At 36.4% G+C, this 21,056-nt stretch overlaps 1 protein-coding gene across 2 annotated transcripts; it reads left to right on the top strand.

Annotated features, from left to right (window-relative positions):
* The first annotated feature begins 209 nt into the window (after positions 1–209).
* On the top strand, positions 210–20,873 carry LOC103315080 (uncharacterized protein). 2 transcript variants are annotated; one of them, XM_015985443.2, is made up of 5 exons: positions 210–563; positions 11,938–11,998; positions 18,286–18,357; positions 19,895–20,140; positions 20,474–20,873. In XM_015985443.2, the coding sequence occupies exons 1-5, from the start codon at positions 404–406 to the stop codon at positions 20,586–20,588; spliced, it is 654 nt and encodes a 217-aa protein (XP_015840929.2). In that variant the 5' UTR covers positions 210–403; the 3' UTR covers positions 20,589–20,873. The 2 variants fall into 2 exon arrangements, with proteins under 2 accessions (XP_015840929.2, XP_008201078.2); XM_008202856.3 differs by having other exon boundaries at positions 20,471–20,873.
* The last annotated feature ends 183 nt before the right edge of the window (positions 20,874–21,056 follow it).

Genomic DNA, 21,056 nt, shown 5'->3' with positions numbered 1-21,056 from the left:
CCGCGATTTAGTGTCCCGGCTTTAAAGTAATTAAAGTTTGGTGGCGCATATTTGATAAGCATGGAATTTGAAATTTATGATATGCATAATCTAATCCTATTAAAATCATTTCTATGTAAAACTTAATGACAAGTTGCTTTATTTGAGTGCTTTAAGCACGCAACCGCAGCATCATTTCCCCACTCTTAAAGCATCTCTCGCGAAAGCTCTCAAAGCTCGCAGTTTGCTGGCGAAAGCTCCCCGTGCTGGAGCTTCATCTCCGATTTCTGGAAATTACGTGGCTCGATTGGCGCTGAAGATAAATATTCGGGGTTTCCCCTAAATGTGGTTTTGGAGAGATTTGCAAAAATGTGACTTGTTTTTTTATTTTTTCAAATAAATTACAAGTGCTAGATTGCTGAAAATGTTTCCGAGTATAAATCCCCCAGTCGGCAATGAATGTGCGGGAGGAGGTCCGAGAACAACGAACAATGTTCCTATCAGAGACAGTTCTAATCGGTACTCGAGCTTTTTCCACTGTTTTCTACCTTTTACTCGCTTTTGGGGAGTTTTTACAGCTATTGGTAAGTGAGAAATTGGATACTATTGATGGCGAGCTCCTTTTGTCCCTGAAAATGCACAAACCTTTGTTTTAAAAGGAAACGTAAGACGAAAAGTAATTTTCGTTTGATTTATGGATATAGCAGCTCACAAGACGAATGGTTCTTCCTCTGTCGAGTATTTATCATTTCGGATAATATCCACTGTTTTATATAACGGCCCCAAAGTTGATATTCGCGGATAAAATAATCTCTAATTAATAGTCTTATCTCTTAACGAAACAAAGAGTCGTTAGGGCCTAAATGCCGCACCGAATGTTTTACTTTGCATGCGAAATTCCGCATTGAAATAACGTTCCCCAAACTCTTTGCATTTATTCCATAAAATAAAACATTTCGATAAAGGACCTCATTGCATGCCACGCTGAATTCAAAACTGTGTGTCGAATGTTCATTTACAAATCCAATTTCGGTGAATCGGTGTGTGGATAAATTATTAAAACAAGCAAAACAGCGAGATGCAGAAATGTTCCAATTCGGGGCAGATTAGGCGGAGCAAGCGCCCCAAAATATTGTTTTTGTGTGTTTGGCTAGACACTGTTGCATGAAAAATACCTAATAATGCAAATTTCATCCGCCGAAGTCCCGCGATAAACACAAGGAGTCACGCCAATTTCGTTTTGATGGGTTCAAGTTCACTTCCTTGGAAAAGCAATTTGGGGCACATGTCGGGAGAGAAAATTGAAAAAATTCACGACGATAATTTAAATTGAACAATAACAAATAGTCCCGCATGTAATTTGTATGAATGAAGCCGTGTTTAAAAATTGAAAGCCGTGTTTTTGGACGCGATTAAAGGTGCTTTATGGGGGGTTTAGTTAAGTGTGTAACAACTGGGAAGCGTTTGTCAACGTGGAGATGCATTGCCACGGTTAAACTACATTCAAAATTATGTCCTCGTGGGACCTAACCGGAGCTTCTGTCAAAGCGAGTTCTACTTTTATGTTTTCATTAGCACATTTGGAACAACATTTATCTTAAAGTTTAATTGCACGAGAGGGATGCCGCTCTGTTGACGTATGAGCGACTAATTTAATGCAACACAAACACAACTCGAAAAATCGCATTTCGCTAAACTATTTCTTGATTCCTCAATATAAATGGAGATTAAGTAAGTTGAACATTTGGCGGATGCGCCGCGAGAGAATTCCTAAATCAGCAACTTTGAAAATTCGTGCGTTCACATCCGAAACAATTTCAGATGTTTTGTGACCCTTAAACCGCAATAAATCCCCGTCACCCTAATTTACGGTTCCGGTCAATTCTGGACATATTTCCGGGCGTGACATTAAACAAACATCACAAACTTATTTAAAATTCACGAAGAAAAACGCCAGGTATTAAAGTTCGGAGTTCCGAACTAGGCGATGTAGTTGTTTGTCCAGTTTTTCAGACGATTATTCGAGAGAGGGATCCGGAGGATGGAGAATAATTGAATGTGGATTTCAGGAAGAAGGCATTTTTCAACAGTCCCTGAGCAGAGCTTTGATGTTTACTCCTGGGATTTCAGTTACAGCTAATGCACTCCTCATAATTAATAAACCTATCAGTAGGAACTACCACGTACTTTTTCCCTCATTTTCGGAAATTTAATAAAGAGCGCTTTTTTTGCACCTTGGAGCAAACAGAAATTAATTACCTCCTCTGTCTTTTTGCTTAAAAAACGACTCGTTAAATGTGTATCAACCTTAAGGAAGATAAATATTTACAAACTGTTTGCTTAAAAACGGGTAAATTAGTTCACATGTCTCCAATTTGAAAACGAAAACTGAACGCTTTTAGAAGCTAGAATTCCGTTTGCAAAGAAAGCCATCTGTGTACAAAGAGCATCAAGTGAAGGTATTTGGACGTTAATGAAACTTGATGACATCGATGCTCCCGTCATCAATCTTTGTTATCTGTCGCCGGTCGATTTTATAAATGCAGGAGGATTGTGATGTTTGCTTGCAAGCGGATGGCTATTGTTTAGTCGGTAGCCCTTTATCAAACTTGCGGAATCTTAATCAGCCGGATGCCCATCAAGCCGGCTCACTACGTTGTCTTTGAACTGTAATCAAACAATTTCAGGTCTTAGTTAAGTTTGAACCTTGGAATTAATTATCCCACTAGTTAATTTAGGTTTAATTATCTGAATTAAAGAGCGTATTTGAGTGTGATATACAAGCGACTACACATTTCATTGCACACTCGCGAGACGTGCGAGATTTATGAGCCGAATTTTGCATTTAAAATATTAACCGGTTTGATAACAATTGGTTAAGTGCTTAAATTTTAAGTATTAAAAAGTTTATCAAGAAGTCAAACAAGGCTTTAGAACGAGTTTTATCGATCGAGTTAAATTTTGATGAGCGGAATAATAAGTTGAAAAGAGCTTATGTCAGTTAGTACACATTTTAATTAGTTTTATTAATAAATAATTGAGCCGAGTAAATTGCAAAAAATATTTAATTAATTTTCAGTTTCCGGCATTAACTTTGTGCTATTTTCTCACTAAGCGGGGCATAACGAGAGCTGAAAGTTTTCTTTTTCAGCTCCTTTTGTATCTCAGTTTCAATTTACATTATTAAAACGGTAGTAGACATAACTCTTTAATCAATCTCTAGGTCTATATCGTGAACGGTGCAAGGATTATGTAAGACACAGCTTAAAAACTTCCAAATGTAATCGTTTTAGTTGTTGAAATGTGAAGCGGCTAGTCCTTGGCAAGTTGTGACATTGAAATAAACTCGCTCAAACTTAAAGGCTTCTCTCATAGTGAAATAATAAAATTACACAAGTTGATCAACTCAATTTAAAGTTTCTGATTCAAAATTTCTGTGTTCCGTTGCGGAATCATTTAATTGGAAAATCTCCTTTGTTACATGTGACATTGTCTCTGTTCGTGTAAATCACGAATTCCTGAGGATTTGAAAAGATTTATGTGAAAAGTTGAGCTCGATGTTTAAGGCCACAATTTACATGGGGGGCCAACTTTTTAGCCATTTATTATCGGAAAAACTTTTTCTTCAGCTGCTTGTTTTTCCGTATTAAAACTTCTATCGCTCTACTAATTTAAACTTGCCGCATCTCTATTATCGGGGTCTTTGCCCTTTTCGGCGCGATTTTTGTTGCTTGCCTTAATTGAATTAGATCTATGGTATATTGCAGTTTCAATCCTAACAAACCGAAACCTTTGTAAACAATAATGCTGCAAATGCAATTACCTTTGTACAGGTCGCTCCATTTGCAATTAGCTGTGCATAATGAATAGCTATTGAAAGCGACCCTACATTGCTCAGTGTCGCATTAATTAACTAAATAATTAACCAAAAGGAAGATTAGCTAGCAATTAAGGCGTTCGCACCATCTTGAATTATTAAAAAACACGAAAAAAGCGATAAGGGAGTGAAAAGAAATGTGCCATTTCACAGCGAGCAGACAGCGGAATTACCCTAACTTATCAAAAGAGTGACAGACTAAAACAGATGTACTCCCGAAAAATTCCTAGATAAAATATGACTTATGAAGCGCGCATTTGCGGAACAAAGAGTTGTAATAAAATGTACACAAAGCTTCAAGTCTTTATTTTGTGGAGCAAAACGACTATTTATCGAATTTTTTAATGCACTCAAGGCTTATCGATAGCTATGAGTTTCACAATAAATGGTGAAAGCTTTGTCCTGCGAGATAAGAGTATTCACATGTCTCTTTGTATTCAACGTAACAGCTCTACTGATGTAGAAATGATATCGAATTTCTTCGAAAATCCCTTAAAACATATGCAAACACTAATTTATTATACCTACATCAGAGATACTCAACTTTGGATAAACTCGAGGGAACTGACTTCACTAACTTCTAAGTTTATTAGCGATGTTAATTCGTTTCAGTGAGTAGAGGATGTAAACAAAATTGAGGAAACACTCAAAGAGAATCTCAAAAGGCTAAAAACTCGCCTTTTTTCTATCGTAAAGAGCACATCAAAATCTATAAGATAGAATAGGCTTCATTTGATTTTGAGACACTTTAAAAATTGACCACTTTGTAGAAGGGGGTGTTAATTTTTTTTATTTTTTTTTATTTTCATAATTACGGATAAACTGTTCAAAAAAGTGAAACTAATTTAATTCTTACCTATGCAAAATAATCCGGGAAATCGATTGGCATCGAGAAAATTGCCAAATTCCCAATAGTGTTTTAGTTATGAATTTTTTAAAATTGTATCAATTTTTGCATTTATCTGCAATTTTCTCGAAAACCATTAGTCGGAGAACAATAATCTTTTTTGAAAAAAATAGATAATCAAAAGAGCTTTCCAACGATGATACATTTCATGGGGTTATCTTTAATAGTTCCGGAGTTATTGCTCGATAAATGTTCCGGATACCCGGAATCGACCAAAATAGCGACAAAAATTGGAAAAATCAAACTTGAAAAAATCGAACATATGGACTTTTTTTGGACTTTTAGCAACTCTAGAGGGTTGTAAAGGCATATATATGTACGAAAAACTATGATAGAACGAGTTAAAAACAATAATTTTTTCACTTTCTTGAAGGTAAGTGTTATTACTCAGGAAATTTTAGCAAAAAAAATCAAAATTTTAAATGTCGTGAAAAGTTGGCAAAATACAGAAAATGGACCGCTGAATTCAATGGAACAAACCGCATTGCTCTACGACTTTTAGTTTTTGAGTTATGAATTTTTTGAAAAATAACTCGGCGCATCCACCATTTTTTAAATTAAAATAAAATAAATTACGGCAATATTATTCGAAAAAGTGGAACTATTTTGCCCTTACCTATGTAAAATGATCCGGGGAATCGATTGGCATCGACAAAATTGGCAAATTCCCAATAGTTTTTTAGTTATGAATTTTTTTAAATTTGACCAATTTTTGCATTTATCTGCAATTTTCTCGAAGACTATTAGTCGAAGAGCAAAAGTCTTTTTTGAAAAAAATAGATAATCAAAGCAGCTTTCCAACGATAATACACTTCATGCGCATATCAACCAGGTGAAAATCTCAATGATAAATCACAAAGGGGGAAACGACGATAAGGCCTTTTAGCATTATTTTTCGCGTAATTAATAGCGTCCGGAACGTGTTTAGCATAATTTCTGACGGCTAACGCTCTCTCGGGATTTTTTCAACGTCGAGAGTGATTTAAAATTGTCAGACAAGTGGCGTGCATTTACTTGCAAATTCGGCGAAACGCGCTTAATTGGCTGTTTTGCATACGTGAAATAGCAAAAGTATCCCCAAAAGCCATAAATTCGGATCTTCAAGTGGCAAATTCTGGACGAAATTTATGTTCCCTGATATGTCCAGGTCTGCGTCGGGATAAATTATTAATTTTTCCGATTTCCCAAAGGAGTTTGTCACGCAAATCAAACAAAAATTTCCTTCTAATCCGGCGAATAATTAAAATCACAACAAAATCTACGAAGCTGTTGAGTCAGCATTGCTCCCGAAGGGCGCAATAACTGATAAAGGTCCTGGAGGCGATAAGACAATGCTTTCAACGGCATTGTTTGTAAATTATTTATTACTCTCTTGGAAATTAATTCGGCTCAAAGATTTTTGCAAATCCGGACGTGAATTAAGCCTGATTTAGCGCGTGTCATAATTGCGCGAATTGTGGGAATGTTCCGAGTGATATTGCAAGAATGTTTCTGAATATTCACAACTCGGAGCGAACTGCACTTCGACATTGTTCCTCAAATTCTAAACAGCAAAACTCTAATTGAAATAATTATTTCGTGGAGCTGACAGTTTTGCACTACTTTGTCAACTTAAATACACTTTTTACAAAATGAGAGTCACTCCGTTTGTAAATTAAATCACGTCAAGTTGAATTTGGGTTGTTGATTGCTCTCACGGTGCTATTATTCAAAATTTAAGTTATTAATTAACTTAAGAGGATTACTAATCAAGGTATTATTTAATTAATTAAATAAAATAAAAGCGCCAGACGTAGCCATAATCAGTTAACTAAACAGAAAACGTATTTTTCTCCGTGCTCTTTTATTGTTCCCACTTGACTCCGGACGCTTTAAAACATAAAACAAAGTACCAACTTGAAGTATATATCACGAAAACTTGCACAAACACAGTATTTAATTATTTGGTTGAGCTTCTCGTCTCAATCGCCCCATCTTGTTGGATATTCCGGTCATAAATCATGAATTGATACTCATTCACATCTTATAAATTATTCGCGCGGAATTTACCCCAATAATTGTGGTGCGCTATAAGCCCCGAACATGTCAATCATATTTGCAAAGGGTGCGGAGTCTCCGGATAAATTCTTAATTGGGCAAAGTCGTTCTAATTGAGATTCGGTGCAAATCCTGCATTTGTGTAAACCAGGCATGTACTAGCGCATTTCCGTCCGACCGAATAAACAGATAGTAATATTAAACGTAAATACAGTCATCAATACGGTTCAGCTGCGACCGGATTTGTCGCCACAAGACAATGAACAAATTTCAACAGTAACATTAATCAAGAAGTAATTTGGCTCAAGTAGAGAATCTTAATCGCTTTTGGTTCAACAAGAACAACTTATTCTACCTTGATCTCGAACAAAAAGTGATGAGACGCTGGAGTTGGCGTCGCGGCGTCCTTTGGGAGCACTTCATTCCGACCGACTGACGTCCACTCTCATATTTTCTGCCTGGCATGCCATGGCCGTGTTTTTCTTCTTATCAATCCTTATCTCAACTAGCCGCAATGCCAAACTCCTGTCAATGTATTTTTGGGGCCAAATGGTAATAATGCCGGCTTACAGGCGGAATTAATCGGGCCGGAGGCGCGCAGCGGTGAAGACTGCTCATAACAATAACTCGAATTCCGGTTGATTTCAACTGTTATCATTCGCCAAAATCGACTTAATTCGAAATTCCTATGGGCCTATTTCCAATTATCTCCCAAATTCTTGTTGACTCAACTTAGCCTGTTTATTTTGCGATGCGTTCCGGCAGGAATATTAAAATTTTGTTAAATTGCCAATATCGATTTTGCAAATTTATGTAAACACTCTTTAAATTATTTTCGCCAACACTAATCCCCCATGTTAAATCACCGAAAACATCGCGCTATGTTTAGTCCAGGGCCTTATTAATATGCTGATCATTTTTCACTTTAAGCTAAAACGTTTGTCGCATATAAAACAGACGAATAAATTACAAAAGCTAATTTTGGACTAGGAGCCGACTTAGCCCAAATGAAATTGTAATCCCGGCAAATTTCAAACTAAGCTGAACAAGTTATTATTAGTTGTTTATTTAACACAATTGCTACTCACTGATAAATAAACACAAACAAGGCGGAAAATAACCGGAGTATAGCCATTAGGAGCGCAAACAAAACAGTCTCGAACGCTCACGTGGTTCGAAACCAACCACAAACATTAAAAGTGACTACCCCCAGACCAGTCGGTCATGCTTTCATGCATAATTCATTACTAAATCAAAAATTATCGATTTTACCCAAACTCCATGATTTAATTGAACTGTCCACCTGATGGATGTACGTACTAGTGTGATATTTTTTTTGCTTTTCAAAACTAATTTAATTAATTGTGATAATTTTGGCTATTATTTGCCCCGTCAGGCCGAAGCTTTTATCACACAGGGAACCGACATAATGTTAATGATCGGGTTTGTAGGTAAATAGTGTTCGATTAGTGCTAATTTACATAAATTAAACCACTGCTACCACAACTGATTTGCGTTTTGTCCTTAATACTACAAAGATTTTGCGCAAATTTTTATAGATGGAGCCGAGGTGACTTTATGTACACAAATTGTGTATTCTTTGACGCGAGTTTTTCCAAGCTGGAGCCATTGTTGCTGATCAGATTAAGCAAATATTTTTTCTTTGAAAGGAATTTTCGTGTAAGAGGCTTTTATCGCCCCCGATGCCGTTATTTTTTTCTAAATAATAAAAATTATTTCTGAAGTGACAAAAACTTTTGTAATAAAAGTGAGACACTTTTTATTAAATTCGGGATTCTTATCAAGTAATATTACAAGAATGCTGCATATTGAGAACTCAAAGTGAACTGAACTTCAATATCGTGTTTGAAAGTTGGAAACTTAAATTATAATTTCGTCCAATTGACAATTTCGGTTCACGTCAATTTAAAAAAATATAGAATAAATATATGAAATAAGTAATTTCTTGTTCAATCTAAGTTTGTCCCGGTCACATGACAAAGGTGGGGCTGCGCTTATTTATTTAGAACTGTAGTTTGCTCTTCGCTCGTGTTATCATTGAAAATCTAATTAAATTGTGTTCCGTTTTGTTGATTTACCTGTTCTCTGCTTAATTAAAACAGTCAAATGAAAATATTAAAATTGTGTTTGCATTTATTTCTTTTGATTGGCGTGACTCTTTCCGCATTGAAGTTTTAAACAAACATCCACTTTTGATTGGAAACCTCTTCAGCAATCAATAACCGTGCAAATTGGTCTTGTTGACACAAGTAACGTAAATAAAGCGCCACGTAACCGGTAGTCTTGTCGCATTAGTTAGCCTGTCAAATTACTTCCACTCTACTAAACGAAAAAAAGAGGATTTTCTCAAAGTGTTAAGATTTCCGCCATGTGAAACTGTCACCTGCTGTATCGATTAATAAAAGGGCACCGATTTTTAATTCTTGGCTCATTTGAACGATGGGCTTAACCATTACCTCTTTTACCGTGTGTTAATGTTTATGGAGGTTGGGCGAGCCAACTCGCTTCTTGCAACTTGCACTCTAATGTCGCAATTTAGTTAAACGTTTGCCCGACTCGTGATGAACATTCTGCATTTTGCATGAGCTGACTTGCAGAGGAGCGCCCGTTTTTCATACAAATCGCGCTAAATTTTTCAGCTCGTGTCGATTGCGAAATGGCGACTATTAACACTGGCTTCATTATCGTTAAGTATAAATTTTCGTGTAATTGGAGAAAAATTCGATTAGGCCGAGAGAAACGAGATGAGTCTATAAAAATGCGCCACGCAATGTTACTAACGCTGATTTATGGAGTTAATCGCAATGTTCAGTGATTTAACACGGTGCGGGTTCTTGTTCAGCCCTTCGGCCTGTACTTTGCCTCTGATGCATTCGCTGCGACCTAATCTGCCGCTCAAACGCGCGGAAAATTGACGAGAATTATTTCGATGGCTTATTTATGACACTGCAGGCGAGACAAAGAAATATCGCCCAGAGAAAAATCAAGTTTTACGGCCACTATTTTCACCCTTTTTGTTAAGTTTTTTTGATTTTACCAGTTTTACCAGCAGGTTATTCAAAAGTTTGATATTTTCTTGAACGTTCATTGAAAGTTGTAATGAATAATTTTTTTGTTATTTTAATCACAATAATTTGTTGTTATTTTTTATCGAACGGGGAAAACGGGTCGAAATTGCGCTTTGTGGTTAATTTAGCCGAGGCATTAATTTTTTGTGAAAGGCCTTTCAGCGTTTACGCTCGCGACGTTAAAATTTTTATTGTTTACAATGCAAATTAAACACATCTGCAGTCGTCTCTTTGTCTCGCGAAAGACACTCAACTTTTCGTGCATTTGACGAATTTAAATAAAACTGAGTTAAAATAACGTCGTGCCATTACATTCCATTAAAAACTTGAACGTTGCTTTGATGCCACACAGAGTCGAGTTTATTTAAATAAAAACCTTGTCGAAATAGCGTTCGCTAGAACAGCGTTTTTCGCAAGACCATAAATATGCCAATGGAGGAGGGTTTAAAAACCCAGAGTAGACCTGAAAGTGGTGTCCCAAGACGATCGTGGACTCTTGTTTGAATAAAATTGCGCCTAGTAACAATGGAACTGGGGCGAAAAAACACAAAATGAGTTGTAAATATTGACAGGAATTCGAGGATAAAATTTTCGACGGTTTAAATCAGCAATTGATGTCATTCGCGAACTTTTCGATTATCGAATCACTCCATGTCGGGTTCAGCTGAAAATCATCCATGTCAAAAACACACACCTGAAATAATACGGGGATGAAAGTAAACTTGCACTACTATTAAAAATGTTTTTGCTGGAGATTTGTAAGAGCTGGGAGGATCGTTTTTCATGTTTTCAGACGCGTCTCTATTTTTACAGCTTTACAACAAACTACTAAATTATAGCCACGTTTCGGGATCAATGACACGTTACTAATAAAAAATGAAATATGGGACTTGCAATTTCGGCAATTTTTCAAATGTTTGCCTAAATTCACCTGAAAAAATGTCAGGGGACAAAACGTCGCAGTTTCGGAGATATGAGGGCTGAAACTCAATCACGGCTAACTTGTTTCTCTTCCTTTACAAGTCTGAACGCTGAAAAGTGTAATATTCCTGAATCTGGATGATTACGTGATGTCGCTGAAAGATATATCATGAAAGGTTTTCCCCAACTTATGAACACACTGTTGACCGTCTCTCTGAGACCTTTTCACTTTCCGTATTTATACAAGACAAAACGTAATCAAATAAAACGAGAGGATTGTTAATATTGAAGACGAGACAATAAAAGGTTTTCAGGCAATCAGACGATGCCTTGAGATCGTTTCATCATACTTCCACAATTGCGTAATCTCATTCTTGCCTAAAATACTAATTCTCCAAACGATTTTTCGCTATTGGGGTTTCCAACAATTTAATTATCGGAGCTACAATTTTGCTCTCGTTCATTTAATGACCAGAATTAATTTTATTGTTATTGCAACTATACGGACATTCCATTTAATAAAGTCTTTTAGTGGATTTTCGGTGTTTTAATTTTGTATCGCAACTTCACTCCACTTCATCTTCCTGTTGCACGACCTAATATATCGGTGAAGTTTTTGGCAATATTTGGCATCGATTTGTCATTTCGTGTCACATCAAAAACGGCAAAAGCCTGGTTCAATTACCGGTTATTGAAAATTCTGCGAGCAGGAAAAATTCGACTCGAAATGAAGCTGATTGTAACTTAAACAAATAAGGAAGATATTAGATTAATTAAAGTGGCTCTGCATTATTAACGGGTTCTGTGCAATATTAAGCATCCAACTTCCAGTAATCTCCTAATTATAAACTTGGGGAGAAAAACGAGAAATTTCTATTTTGCACTAAACGAAAAATTAAAAATTTAATTATTAAAGCTCCAACTTAAATTATAGCGGATAGTTGGAATTTTTTGCTTTGTGTACACAAAACGGATAATTACGGCGGTTTAATGGGTCTAGGAAAAATGAAAGAAAGGCGAGCCCAGTTTGTTGTTAAATTAATTTCGAAAAATGGTTCAGCCACGTTTTGTCCGTTTGGTGGGAAAATCGATGAAGCGACTTGTAAATTTTTGTGTTTTTCTTTCAGTCCTTTGCGGAGTCGGAGTCGACTTGGCCTTCCACAAACACAATTCCGGCTACTATCTCATGTAAGTAAAAAATATTTTTCACAAGACTTTACAACCCTCTTTCGTATGTTGCCTTTTTCCGCTATTAGATTTTACGAGGTTCGAGGCGTGTTTGTGCAAATTTAATCCTTTCAGAAATTTAAAGAAGTAAAAGCTGAAATTAGAAATTGAAACTCGATTTTCAGATGTGGATTTAATATAAAAGCTCGTAACTGTTTATTTTTCTTTTCGAGCGAAATAACAATAGTCGCAAGAAGGGTTTCTGCGTTTGATGTGCTTTTGAGAGTGCAATTATATAACACACAATGTTTACCAGCGACACGATGAAAATTCAAGCTTTCGTAAGGGCTTTTCAGCGAGAGCGCCATGAAAAACCTACGGAAAGCTCTTCAGACAGCTGGAACATAATCGCAATCATGCATATTCGATTACTGGAGCTCCTAACTAAGATTTCATTAGGAGATTAGTTCGGTGTATTGAGCCAGAGGGATCGAATTGGAGCCGATCTAAGCGTCTTAACTTTTTCACAACCTTTCACAGCGTCTAATTAATTCAAACGGGGCAATTATCCGTCAAGGTCAATTTGTGAGTCTCGTTCATCCTTTGTACAATGTTAATTATCGTTTTGCGTGCCCTTACCTATCTTAACGTCGCATCTCGGCCTTTGTCTACGTGAGGCATCACCTTTTGTTTTGATATTTGGCGGTTTCGAGTTTTGTTGATGGCGACATTTGGATGCGTATGTGGTCGGTACGCACATAATGAAACCGCCGGTTTGAGGCCAATACGCTTTATGTTTCTATCCGACGTTCCTTGGCTTTTGTTCGCCTTTGAAAAATGGCTTTTCATATACAGAAAAGCAGAAGCCTCTAATAAGATTACAGAGACTAAATCGAAAATCGACCAGAAAAATATCCACCTTCTAAGGGATTAGGCTTTTTGCTAAACTTTTGTTGCCCGAGGGAAAAAAGCAAATTAATACGAGCAAGGCGCGCGACACGAATAAATACAGATTGCCCCAGCCGAGATTTCCTCAGACAATATCGCCGGTATTAGACTGTCGAAAAACTCCAAGTTTTAAACAAATAACCAAACCGACACAACACCAAAGACAAGACAAGTGAAGCAAACGTGCCCAAAAATTATTAAATTTTATTTCCTCCGTCAAACCACAAGAATAACCTTGTACAATAATAAATACTTTAATTTTAGAAAAGAAAATGTAAATAAAAACTCATTACTAAATCAAAAAACCGCAAAATAAACAAAAGTTAAAAATGGTGGATGCGCCGGGCAAATTTGCTACTTTGTAGAATTTGTTCAAAATTGTTTTGTGACGTCAACTGGCGTCACTTTGTGCAAAAAACAAAACATTTGTAGCGTTTAGAAAGTCACGGGACTGAAATAGCGGCGGCAAAAAATCGGTCTTCGGCCAATCTGGATTTAGCAAGTTGTGTACATAAATTAGCAAAGTTTCGGTGCCACTATTTGAGCATCAAACTACATTGTCAACAGCGTAAAAACAGTAACCGCCTCAAAGTTGTTTATCTGTAAACAAACTTGAAATATTAATTGATTCGCTCAAAACAGAACGCGGCTCAATTTGCTTATGGAATATGTATAGCGTGAATTTGTTGTGTTTTGAATTTTTCATACTTCAAAGAGGCATTCAGATAGCAGATTTGTGCGGCGATATGATACTGGAAAATGTTATCTCGTATCCGATAGAATTCAAATCTGGTGAACGCTTTTGGTATACAAAGTAATGCCTGCAAAACGACTCGGCTTTCTTCAATAGCTTTTGTTTGGTCGAGATATCACACTAATATTGGGGAGTATAGAGACCATCAATTTGCCGCCGCTGTCCTAATCCCAGTTTTGATCCTTGTCACACTTTTAAAGCCCGTACGTGGTTGTAGCAAGGTAGTAAATTAGAGTTCTCGAAAAGTAATTATGCTAAAACCCCAGCCTATTGTGAAGGCTCAATTAAATTCAAATTAAAATGGCAAACTTTAATTGCGAAAGTTGGAGATTTTTATTTGTATATTACCATTTTCTGCCAAGAATCTGAATAATGGAATTTATAGTAAGATTTAATTTATCAGCGTTAAAAGCCGGATTATTCCAACTGTCTGAATAAATGACAAGTTACCTTAATTGATTAATTATTTAACTAAAACTTGGAAAAACAGCTCCGACCTGTAGCGGCGGCTCTGCACGTTTCAGTTTTTGCTTCTCACGTTATTCAATTTATTCAATTCGATTTCAGGCTTTTTCGGAATGATCAAACCAATAATTGGTTTATTACGTTGGCAAGTTTTTTATTTGAGGCAATTTTTGCAACCGTCACTTCTTATAATGTTTCTCACAAATTTCGACACCCATATTTTCATAAATTAATTTTATTTGTGCGTTTCCCGCTCCGTAGAGCGGTAAAATTTTTATTCGGCAGTCGTTCCGCCATTAATAACCATGAAATCCCGATGATAAAGCTCAATTCGAGCTAAAGATTGATGCTTAAAAAATAAGTGCCTTATCGTCTTATCGAAGTTCGCTACTAAATGGCCATTAGCATTCCAATTTGAAGTTGGGGTCAGATGTCGGCACCTTGGTAAATGACTTAACGAGCGATGTTCCTTGTGACTTAGCGCACTTGTTTCATAATTACTTCGGAAAGTCAAACTCGGACCAACATTCGACCCTTGGCTATTAAAAGCTCGTTTCTCGGACACGCCGCTTGGATAATTTCATCCAATTTGCCACAATAAAAATTTCAAGCCCGGCCTAAATCAAGCACTTTATTTTAATACACTCACTTGCTTTAATGCGTCATAAATGTTTGAAGTAACCAAATTTAAAACGAAACCGCTGTTTAGACCGGCGGAGCTACTAGTGTTTGTTTGTATGTAAAGTTGTAATTCGGTTAAGTGTAAATTAGCCCCACTAGACGCCGGTTAAAAATCATTTTATTTCATTTACGAGCTCGTCTCGCAGCTGAACTTGCCAGACGGAAATATATAAATAATCCAAAGTTTGCGATGTTGCTAGTAAATTCTCATAGTTCTGTGCAAACTCAAAGTGCAATCTCCCGTGTGATCCTGAAGAACACTAACTAATTTCAACTCTGTTCTGCTTCCAGCTTACGGAACATATTAGATATTCAGATCTCTCAGGTGCAAAATCCAATATGTTCTAACCGCAGCGCTCCTAATAAACAAAAGAGTTTTTGCAACACAGTTGCTAGCTATCTCGTATTTTTTCAACCACACCTGAGAAATTAAAGTTATCATAAATTACACGGTGAAGAGGAGAGAACAAAAACTTAACAAGGATTTATCGCTGATAAGGCTAATATATTTAGTGAAAAATTGTTGCCTGCATAAATTCCACCACAAACGAGATTATAATGGAACAAACGCAAAAACATTAGTTCTACCCCGCCATCAACACGGTAATCCCAAAATACGTGCCAGAAATCACAAATTTTGTTTACTTAAAAGGCGTATTGTTAAATTTTAATAACAATTTTAAAACGTTGGATGTGCCAGTTAATTTCTACTCTTAATTACCTCAAAAATGATAAAAACATTTGTTTTCTCTAAGTGTAGAATTTATTTAACGTGCGCTTGAAATGTATCTAGTTTAATGTCGTATCAAAATTTTATAAAGTAGCAGCAACGCAACTCGTAGTTTTTCTTATTCGCTTTGTTATTATTATCGCACTCTTGTTAAAGTAAGAAAGAAATTCACAAATAAAAATTGCCGTCTTAAAGAAAAGGGTATTTATTTATAAAAATAATGTCAAACGGAAAAAAAATTGGAGATATTTTTACTTTTTCACATAAAGATCGGATATTTATATTGCCAAAAAATCAAAAGCACCAAAAATAGTTTAAAAAAAATATTTATTACATAGAAACCTATGCAATATAAACTGTACACTGAACCAACGTAGCAAAGCAGTTGTAACAAAATATTAAATATGTATGTTAATATTAATTAAAGTAATTTTAATTGTACATGCACAACCATTGTAATTAAGTATTGTTTAGATTTTTAACAGTCAAATTTATTATTTTTGTCGGTTAATACATGTTGTGAGGCGTTGTGCATTTTCCAAGCACTTAATTAAACAAACAAAAAGTACATGTGTATAAATAGTAAAAAAATATGCACACAAGATAACAAAAATCAAAAAACAACATAACGTGAAAAAATGTGCCACTTAACACAAAATACACAAAATAAATAGAAAATGTAAAAATGGTGGATGCGCCGGGAAAGTTTAAATTTAGTACGTTTTTTATTTAGTATTGGCTTTATGTAGCAATAGCCAAAAGCAAATTTTTAATTCACCAAAAGCCAATAAAATTCCTTGTGGCAGCTGCAGCACGTGGCTAGTAACCCTGATCACCTCAAGAATATTATAGAATACGTAAAGATCTTGCACTGGAAATCTGACAATGTCGTGCCTGGGGTTTTACAGTCGCGAACGTGACTACCTCGAAATTATACAACTCGGAAACCAGACCTAAATCAATTACTTTTCCTGACAATGACAATTCATTTACTGACTACCTTCAATCTAAACGCTTTTTCTTAATTTAATCGTCGGATGATTTAACGAAGCGTTTTTTCCAAATATTATCATCTCCATCGCTTATTTAGCAAAAGGTGCTCTGGGGATTTAAATCTGACACGTGTCCTGCTTCAGGCCTACTCATAACCTAAGTATCCTTTGTCTCTCATTTTACTTTCCGGCCGAATATAACATATTTAGGGTGCCCGAGGCGTTGTTTATTCTACACTGACCTCATTAGAACTGCAATCAAACCGAAATCACAGCTTTGGGAAAGCTTCAAGTTTAATTTTGCATATTACTCCTACTAAATATTCATTCAGTTACAAGTTTTTTCAGGCTTTAACACCTCGGGTCGCGTCTGAAGACGCCAACAAAACCACAACAACTCCGTGAAACATTGCACTGGATATTTTAATTAGACTTTGGTTTAAACCGTTATTTATCAAAGGCGCTAAATTAAACCAGCATTGAAATTAATTTTCTCCTCTAGCAGACTTGCGACCCCACTTTCACACCTCAATTTTTTGTGTTTCTTTGGCCGCAGCCCTCGACCCAATTTCATAAAATTGTCATTTCTTCCCTGCTTATTTATGCCTCTGACTTTGCATTTATAAGGTAACCGGGGGTGTTATTTAAAAGTATGATAATCCCACTCTTGGCGACTATGAACTTGCAGAGGAAAAAAGAAACTTGAAGAATTATGGGATACAAGTCTTAATGGGCTATAACGTTGCCGGAAACAACCGTTTGCCATTCTTGCATGTCCGATGTATACTAGAATAGTAATTCGAGCTTTTACCTCCTTGTCATGCTCGGGAAAAGCTTTTACAAAGAGGGATGTTGGTTATTGCTAGAAAGAAAGTATCTAACACCACGGTTTCTTATTGCTTTGCCTAAATGGAGTGTCTTAAAAAGGAGAATTACAGGGGAAAGTGGAACTGTAAACGATTATTGCCAGGATAGGGTTAATAAGGGCTGGCAGGGCGGCCATGTGCTAGATGGAAAATGTCACACTCAATTATGCATAAATTTCGCCGAATATTTAGTCTCTCGGGCCAAGATTCGGTGCAACGTATTTGGGTATTGCCACTTAATATCGCATTTTCTGTGCAATACGGCATCCAATTTGATTATGTTAAATTCCGTGTCTGCGAACTTTCCTGGTAAAATATTAATAAAAAGCTCATTGTGAGCAACTAAAATGCGAAAGCACGTACCATATACAAAATTTCCATACGAATGCCTTGGAATTTTCTTAAAGAAGGGTGAATGGAGTAGAAAGTGGAAGAAATCTAACTTAGTAATGTAAGTGCACTGAAAAGCCAAGACGAAAACAAGGTGTGTCACAGGAAACTGTAATTTTTTCCAGGGAGAGTTTGCGGTAGCACGACTGTATCTTTGGCTCATAAATCACAAATTTGGTGCCGCACGCTTGTTTCATTTTATGGCGACGTAAACTAAGCCTCTACTTCGGACATAAAAGACTTGTACCAACACTGATCTCCTTTTTTAAGTTTCAAATTGTACAAAATATTTACAGCACAGGAATTGTGTAATGTGAGGTTTGAACTAAGTTCCAGCTCGTGAAAACTTAATCAGGATGATCCCGATCTGGAATTTTTTAGCCTGTCTGTTTTATCCTCTTACAGCTCGTCTTGGAGCGCTACAAAAACATGCCAATCCCATATTTAATTTAATTTAATTAAAAACTGGACTAATGTTGCAGAGGTAGTTCGGCTGCTGTGCTCTTCCTGGAAGTAACATGGGTGGTAACGCTGTTCCTGCAGCTCTGCGTCAGGTAAGGAATATTTTAATTAAGTGTTTCTATTTCCATTGAAATGTTTAAGCGTGGCAGGTTGCCGACTTTATGAAGATAAACGTTGAAATTAAATTTCTCGGACAAAGCGAGCTTGCATTTTTAGTGCATAAAAATAATTAGTTTCGTCATATTCTTGTTATTCAACTCTTGGCGTTTTAAGCAAAATTTCTACTTTGACTTTGACTCACAAACGATGTCAAATATTCTGTTTTAGAAGAGCGAATTACAAAGAAAACGTTTTAATCAATTTGGTTACAAAGAAGCGGCATTTTAACCTTATCTAGGTATGTGGAACGGCATTAACGAAGTCGTTGATAACACTAAAAAGAAATAAACGTCGGTCTTTGCTTGAACTGAAATCAAATATTTTCGAGATGTGGGACTTCAAAGGACGTTTTAATTAAAGCACACGGAGGGAAATATTGTGCCACGTTAAACTCAAGAAAATATTATTTTTGCAAAATTATATTAATGAGATTTTTAGGAGGGTCAAGAAACTTTCAACAATGCTTATGCTTAGACAGGAAGGGCATTGTTAGCAAGCAAACTCACCTCTTCATAAATTCAAAGAGATAGTTAAGAGGGCGAAAGGAGCTTAGACTCATATAAAATTTTTACTTTTATTGCAAGATTGATCTCAACAGAGCTTCAGTCCTGTCTTAAAATAATTTCAAAATTGGTGGATGCGCCGGTTATTTTAAAACATCGGCTTGGTGGTTTTATTTAAAATTAAAAATGTATTCGGTGTTTTTAGTTCGCACGGGTCACAAAATTTTACAATTGAGAACTTTACAGTCGGCTTGCCTCATTCCGTTGATTAGCACGAAAACGAAAATTTACGCATGTGAAAAAATCCTCTCATATAAAAAACGGGCATAGTTTTAATTACCGCCATTCGCATGTCGGTTGCGTTATTTTTATTTGGTTGATATAATTCCGTACATTTACGGAATATGTGATTTGAAATTCATTTCGACCTCTACCTGGGACATCGCGGTTTGAATAAATAATATTTTCCACGCATCACAGCTGTTTGATGTTTGTTAGTATGCAAGTAAGCTATTCATTAAAACGAAAAGAAAACTAAAATGTTTAATGCGCAAAAAATAATTAGGTAAATTGGGAGAAGGGAATGCAGTTTATGGAAACTTCCAGAGTTTTTAATCTCAGGTGCGTCGCGAATTAATATTTTTTAATTAGCTCGCTCTCCTAATGAGAGAATTTTCGATGTGTCGGGAAATATTGAAATAAAATTGTAGGAATTTATGTGGGGTTGCGGGTTATATGAAATAAATAATATTCGAAGTCACAAAACATTGATACGTTTCCACATACGAGGTAATAAAAAAGCCATTTATCCGAAATTGATAGTCGCTCTATGTTTTATGATCCGTCTGTAATATCGGGGGTCTTTTACCCCGTAACAGGCTACACTTTTTCGGGCTACGTTTCACATGATCGTAATTTTTCAATAAAACATTCGGCGCTTGTCTTAATGTAATTAAATTTGTTTCAGGGCGGAATCGCGTGTTTTTCGGTGTTGGTCCGTGTTTTCGTGGCTCGAAGGATGGAAGAAAAGTCTACTCTACGCCCCCCTGGGAGCAGTGCCTCTCATTTGCCCTCACAAACTCTGGCTCTCATATGTAGCGGCAGGGCAGCTCGTCGCGCTAGCCTTCTTTCATTTTGTATTATCTTTCAAAGGACGCAGACGAAGGAAACGGAAAGATCGTCTTCTCCACGCTGATATTGACAGTTTTGAAAGGTTTGCTTTACGATTCATAACGTGTAAAACCACACGTCGACTCGCTCTTGACAAACGAGGAATCTAATCCTTAAAAATTTCACGACAGAATAAACGCTGAATTATTGCAATTGGAAGTTGCAGATTCCTCCGGGAAATAACCGGGTCCCGCCAGGACTATCCCGAACTTAATCAAAATCAGTTCGTAATACAATAAATATCAAGAATTGGTTTAAAGCTAAAAATAGCTGATACATATCTATCGAAATTGGATCTCCGTTTGACTTGGAGCGACTCTCAAGAGATGAGTCTATTCTTTCAATTTTTTCTAAAGGTTTTTTATCTTTTCAGTAGTAAATTTGAGGAAGTCACCGAAGTCCTGGACGACGGTCTTCCAGAACCGATTCCGGGAAGCAGTCATTCCCTGTCGGATAGTTTAGCCGAACAGGATACGATCCTTGAAATATGACCGGAGCTGCACCAGCCTCCCGACTTGTTTAAACATATAGTGGACTCCGGACACTGGAGTGAGCTGGAGACCGAGGATATCGTTTCGTAAAGCTGCCAAAAATACCAATTCTCCAACAAATTAACACTTTTTATACTTGTGCCAACTCGCTTTCAATTCCAATTTCAGCACTCTTGTAAATACAATTTTCACCACTAGACGAACTATTGTACATATTCACAAACACAAGCAATTATAAAATGTATCTGTACATACGTAAGCCAGTAATAAACTATTACGCCACAACTGGTGTTTTATTTCGTTAAAAATTCATTTTCCTGCTGAGTTATTTTGAGTGTGAATAAAACCCTGAACTCAAACTTTCACATTTGCAATATCGTTATTCGAAAGTGGTTCGTAAAAATGCAGCCATTTTCAATTCTCCGAATCGAAATTTTCATGATCCGTGCTCGTAAGTGTTTTCCCGGC

This window comes from Tribolium castaneum, chromosome 4 (genome assembly GCF_031307605.1).
Source record: "Tribolium castaneum strain GA2 chromosome 4, icTriCast1.1, whole genome shotgun sequence".
Taxonomy (NCBI): Eukaryota; Metazoa; Arthropoda; class Insecta; order Coleoptera; family Tenebrionidae; genus Tribolium; species Tribolium castaneum.
The sequence above is the reverse complement of the archived record's forward strand: the minus strand, read 5'-3'. Positions and strand labels throughout refer to the sequence as shown.